The sequence below is a fragment of the Lutjanus erythropterus genome, chromosome 3 (genome assembly GCF_056507025.1).
Source record: "Lutjanus erythropterus isolate fLutEry1 chromosome 3, fLutEry1.hap2, whole genome shotgun sequence".
In the NCBI taxonomy this organism is placed as follows: domain Eukaryota; kingdom Metazoa; phylum Chordata; class Actinopteri; order Lutjaniformes; family Lutjanidae; genus Lutjanus; species Lutjanus erythropterus.
The window spans coordinates 26706439-26711540 of NC_139319.1; the positions used below are offsets into that span (position 1 = coordinate 26706439).

The 5102-nt window shown below is 38.6% G+C and overlaps 1 protein-coding gene across 1 annotated transcript; it reads right to left on the minus strand.

The window, feature by feature from the left end:
* Positions 1–205: 205 nt before the first annotated feature.
* Positions 206–4700, minus strand: LOC146330147 (uncharacterized). The gene is made up of 3 exons (XM_084713260.1): positions 4276–4700; positions 3353–3685; positions 206–1717 (listed from the first exon to the last, which is right to left on the minus strand). Exons 1-3 carry the CDS (start codon positions 4337–4339, stop codon positions 1341–1343), a joined length of 774 nt encoding a protein of 257 aa, XP_084569386.1. The 5' UTR covers positions 4340–4700; the 3' UTR covers positions 206–1340.
* Between the last annotated feature and the right edge of the window lie 402 nt (positions 4701–5102).

Genomic DNA, 5102 nt, shown 5'->3' on the forward strand with positions numbered 1-5102 from the left:
ACGGAATAACATTGTCATTCCATATGTCTCAGGTTTATCTGAGAAACTCAGAAGGGTCTTCAACAAACATAACATTCCAGTGCATTTCAAGCCTGGGAGCTTTAATTTAATTCAAACTGCCAATGTGTACTTACTTACTATACTACTTACAGACTAATTAGCTTTGTGCAACTTCAAATGTTGAATGAAGTTGTAAGTTGTTGTGTTTCTGTCTGTTATTTCACAGTTTTTGTCTTTTTATTTAACATACTTTAAAATAACATACTTTTTCATCTTGGGCTCGGGGGGAAGGTATCAAATATTTTCAAGTCAAAAGGCTCAAGTCTAAGTGAAGTCACAAGTCATCAGCGCAAGTTTGAGTTGCAAGTAAAGTCGTGTCTAAAATCATCAGATTTGTGACTTGATTCCAAGTCATGTGAATTAAATCCACAGCTCTGCTGTGAGCACCACAAGCCTTTCACTTCCATTGTACTTGAGCTCATCGGAAATCTGCTTGCATGACCACATACCACAAGATTTAAGTGAACATTTTTTAAATTCATCTATTTAACCCCCGATGTGTGTGGTTCAGTGTTTCTGAAACAGTAGTCAAATACAGCAGCTACATGTCTCACTGATCACATTAGTCCACTAGAGGGTAGCATTTACCCACAAACTACAGAGTTGTTGCTTGACTTCCGGTGCCCAGCTATTTGACATTTTGCACACAAAGGGTGTCTGTGTTTCTGAAGGGGAATTCACTTGACTTTTGAAATCTTTTCATTCTGTTCAAGATAGACAGATCTTCTTTTCATGGCGCTCTTGCAGAAAATGTGCATTTACACAACAGTCACACATAAACAACCGTCCCGGAGACCCATGTGGGCCGTGGACAAACCTGTCAACAGACATTTTCATCTCACTCTCTCAGAAGTTAATACTTACTCCTGAAAATATGGCTCAAGTCTGAATTGAACCAGTAGTCAAGATGATTTCTTGAACACTTGAGTGTGTTTCTGTGTGTGTATTCACTGTTTTCTGAAGAAGTATAATGAAACCAATATTCCCATCTCCCTCATCCATGATTATGTACTGAAACGAAAGAAGGAAGTTAGTTTATACAATAAAATGATTATCAGCTACTCAACAGTCTGTACTTTCCTTGTTCACTTAAGCTAAGAGTTCAAAGGAACAATAATAAACCTTTGGAACATGCAAGATGACTCACTTAGCTGACTGTGCTGTTGACCTGGATTTTGAAAGAAATAAACAAATCTCAGTACCTCATTGTTCCAAATCAATGCTAATCATTGCTTTTCTTATCACACTCCATGACTTGTGGATTTACTTTGGAAAATCCATTATTTCAGTGCGACAGCAAGTAAGACTGAAATACATAAAAATGTCCTCACAGGTCCCAGAGATCCAACTCCATTCCTGAACCCGTGTGCACCCAAGACTCCAGGGGTCTTAACCAAAGTGCTTGCAATGTATCTACCAGATGTGGCGCCCTTCAAAGAGCAGTTGTAGGGCACACGTGAACTTGTCCGCTTCAGGCTACTTCGTATAGTCAGCCAACCACCTTGGTCCACTTGTTTAGTAGTGTTGTGTGGAGACTTGTCTGAGACTCTGTGGGAGCCATGCAGCCAAACCACATCTCCGTCTGGGTGGACATGGTTGAAGATGCAGGTGTGAACACCATCATCCGTTGAGAATCCCTCGAACGTCCCGGAGCACTCTGAGGGGAACGAGTTTTGAAACTTCAATAACGCACTTTATGTACGAAACATTGACACTTAGCATGTGAAACCATCAAAAATCAACCACACCTCGCTGATTTTCATGATCAAATCTTTACAAATCACAAGGGAGCAGTGGTGGAACGTACTTGTAACAAAGTGCATTTATTTAAATACTGGAATACTTACTGCATTTTTATAAGGACTAATTGTACTTTTTACTCCTTTTTACTGATTTGACAAGTTCGAATATTGAGGTTTTAAACATCCTAATTAGGCATTATAGTAATTCATAAGGATCTTTAAGTTGTAACTAATGTCTTTAACAGCTAATAAACCATTAATTAAACAACGTGTTTGGGATTTAGTGGCATCTGGTGGAGAGCTTGCAGATTGCAAACACCTTGTTTCACTTTCTTGTTCTAAACGTGTAGCAGAACCTGTGGTCGTTGTAAAACTCACGCAAAACGCGAAAGGCCATAGAGTTTGGTTTGCCTGTTGTGGGCTACCATTGAATAATTGCATTGCGAGATAGCATCGTCTGTCCACCCAAGGACCCGCTCCCTGACTGGATATAAACAGCTTTTTCTAAGGTTACAAAGGCACAATTCTAATTTTCAGGTGATTACACTTGTAACTTTCCATGAGACATTTTTTCATTGAAAATTAATTGAAATGTTTATTTTGTTTCCTGACATAATTTCATTAATGTTTAAATTCACTGTCATTAAAAACGGATTAAACATGTAAGAAATAGGTGTTAAAAAGGTAGCTTTAATTAAAAAGAAATTTAAAATGTACCACCTTTAAAAATATTTTGATCTATAGTGTAATAGGTCACATGACTAGACTTTGGTGGAGGGTGCTCCTGTTGCATTATGGGCAGAGACAGTATGGCTGCAGAGAGAGCCAACATAGTTGCAGAGGAAATACATACAGCCCCAAAATAATCATATTCTGCATGGTCCAAGAGGTGTACATGGTAATTGTCATTTTGCGCTTAATTTGTTTCGTATCTGTTTGTAATATTTGTTTCAGTGGCTTTGCAAGGTCAATTCAATATATTTTCTGTTACTGTAATAACTTTTTGGGACCTGTCTATCAGGAAAAAATCACATGAGAGACTGTTGTTGGGCCTGTCTAAGGCTGGGCATTTGTTGAGAGACTTGTATTTCAAACCTTGTTTTTTATGTCTTTTATTCTTTTAGTTTTCATGGTGTCTGCGGAGGACTGAAAGAGGGAAATAAAACTTAAGAAGACATCAGTGTGGTGCATGCCCATTACTTCCTTGGACCAGTGTAGTTACAATACTCAAATAAAAACATAAAAACTTACACAATAGACCTTTTATGCTTTATAGATTAGACTTAACTCATTAAAACAGACAACCCTTGGGTTGCCAAGTGGTTAAAAGAAATCAGTTTTGCTCCCGTTCATGGCATAACTTGTTTTATCTTTATCTTTACAGAGCTATTTAATTCATCAGGCAATCTTAGAATTGGGCAAAAACAAACCAAACCAAACCAAAACAAAACATTTTAACCTCTAAGCATCATGTAATTGAACTAGTCTGAGAGGAAACTAGACTTCTGCTCCTCCTCTTGGCTCTGGTTTGAGTAAATGTGGACTCTGACCTTGTAATTCCACTGTTGTATATCCATGTGGAGCTCCCCGGGTTGACTGTAGTTTGCACAGGTATTTTCCAGTCTCCAGTGGCTGCACTTGTTGAAAGATGAGGGACAAATGTCCCTGTTTATACTCACAACGGAAGTCACTCATACTCTGTCTGTCTGTCTGTTTCTTAACCTTTCCGTCGCTGTCCACAACACATAACTGTGTTGTGTTTCGTGACCATTCCATATGTTTGATTGATAGGTGATGTTGAGATGAGGACACACTGCAGTTTAGGGTGACCTGTTTGCCACATTCTGCGGTAATCTTGGGGCTCACATTTAGTTTCACCAACTCTGTAAACAAAAAACAAATATTGTACTGTTATTTAATAGAAACAAAAGCTAATACAGTTCAGAGTGCAGTTCTGTTGAAATGCATCCTTAATTACCCTCTAATGAAATCTAATAAGGGGCAAACCGTACAAAATAATATTCTTTAGTGTGCAGTAAAGTTATGCTGTAAGATGTTTCTCTTTACCATTTATTGAAGTCTAATCCGGGCCACACTGTAGAAAATACTACATTTAAGATTACAGGACAGTTTTGTTGTAATGTGTCCCTAATTACCCTCTAATGAAGTCAAATAAGGGTCTAGCTGTCTTTATTTACACACTAATTGTTTTCATCTAATTCAATACAAAGTACAGCTTGTTTTATTAGTGTGCTGTATAATAAAGTGCGATCATTCCCTTAAGTTAGCATTATCATCACAGTCACGCTGTTACATTATTATAATGTTGCACCCTGATCGTCCTTTCAACTCTTAAAAGACAAAGTTGTTTTTCCTCCTGCATAGCCCAGATAACTTTGAACATTCGTTTCTGCAACATGTTTGCAAAGATATGAGAAATGAGTTCAAACTCATCTGAAATAATTTCACCTACCTTGTGTTGTAAGAGTGAGAGCAGTTAGAAGCCAGAGAAGTGTATGCGATGCTGTGAGCTCCATTGTCACCTCTTTTACATTTCACTGTAACATGGAGAACAACAGATTAAAACAAATTTAAATTCATTCGCATTACAGGGAGGTGCAGGCAGGTTGAAACCTTGATCTTGGCAGGCTGGTTTACCCCCAGTATTTCCACATCTTACATCTTATATCAGAGAGGAACTGACCTCAGGAGGATTGGTGCTTCTCGGTTTTTCTCCAGTACTCAAAGTCTGTCCTTATGGTGCCTTTATATATTCTCCTTCCTTCTTGTCCCTAAGTGCAAACATTAATGATTACAGAGTTATAGAGGAACCAAAGGAAGGCTTATCACTGTGGTGGGTGTGTGCTGAGCCAGGCGAAGAGAAATTGTTTCATGTTTTGAGTGTGTGTGAGAGAGAAAGAGAGAGGGAGAGAGGGAGGGCAAGCGAAAGTTAAATGAACAACAGGCAGACAGAGAATGGCGGCCTATTCATGAACCAGTCAAGTCGAGACTTGTACAACTGCCTTTGATGTGCTCTTTAGTTCCCGGGATTCAACTGTCATATAGAATTTTCCCATGAGGTCATTATGAATATTGTTCAAAAATCCATGGCAACAGCAAAAGCGGAAACCCTTTTATCTGTTATATTCCAAAGGATCACTCTATCTCAGTTAAACACTTACTGTAAGTTCATTAGTCATTTCATTGGAAGAAGTCATGGAAGAGTGACACAGAAACACACACTGGTCAAAAGCGAAACCAACTCTCGAGTGGCAGATATATGCAAGTGACCTGAAGGCT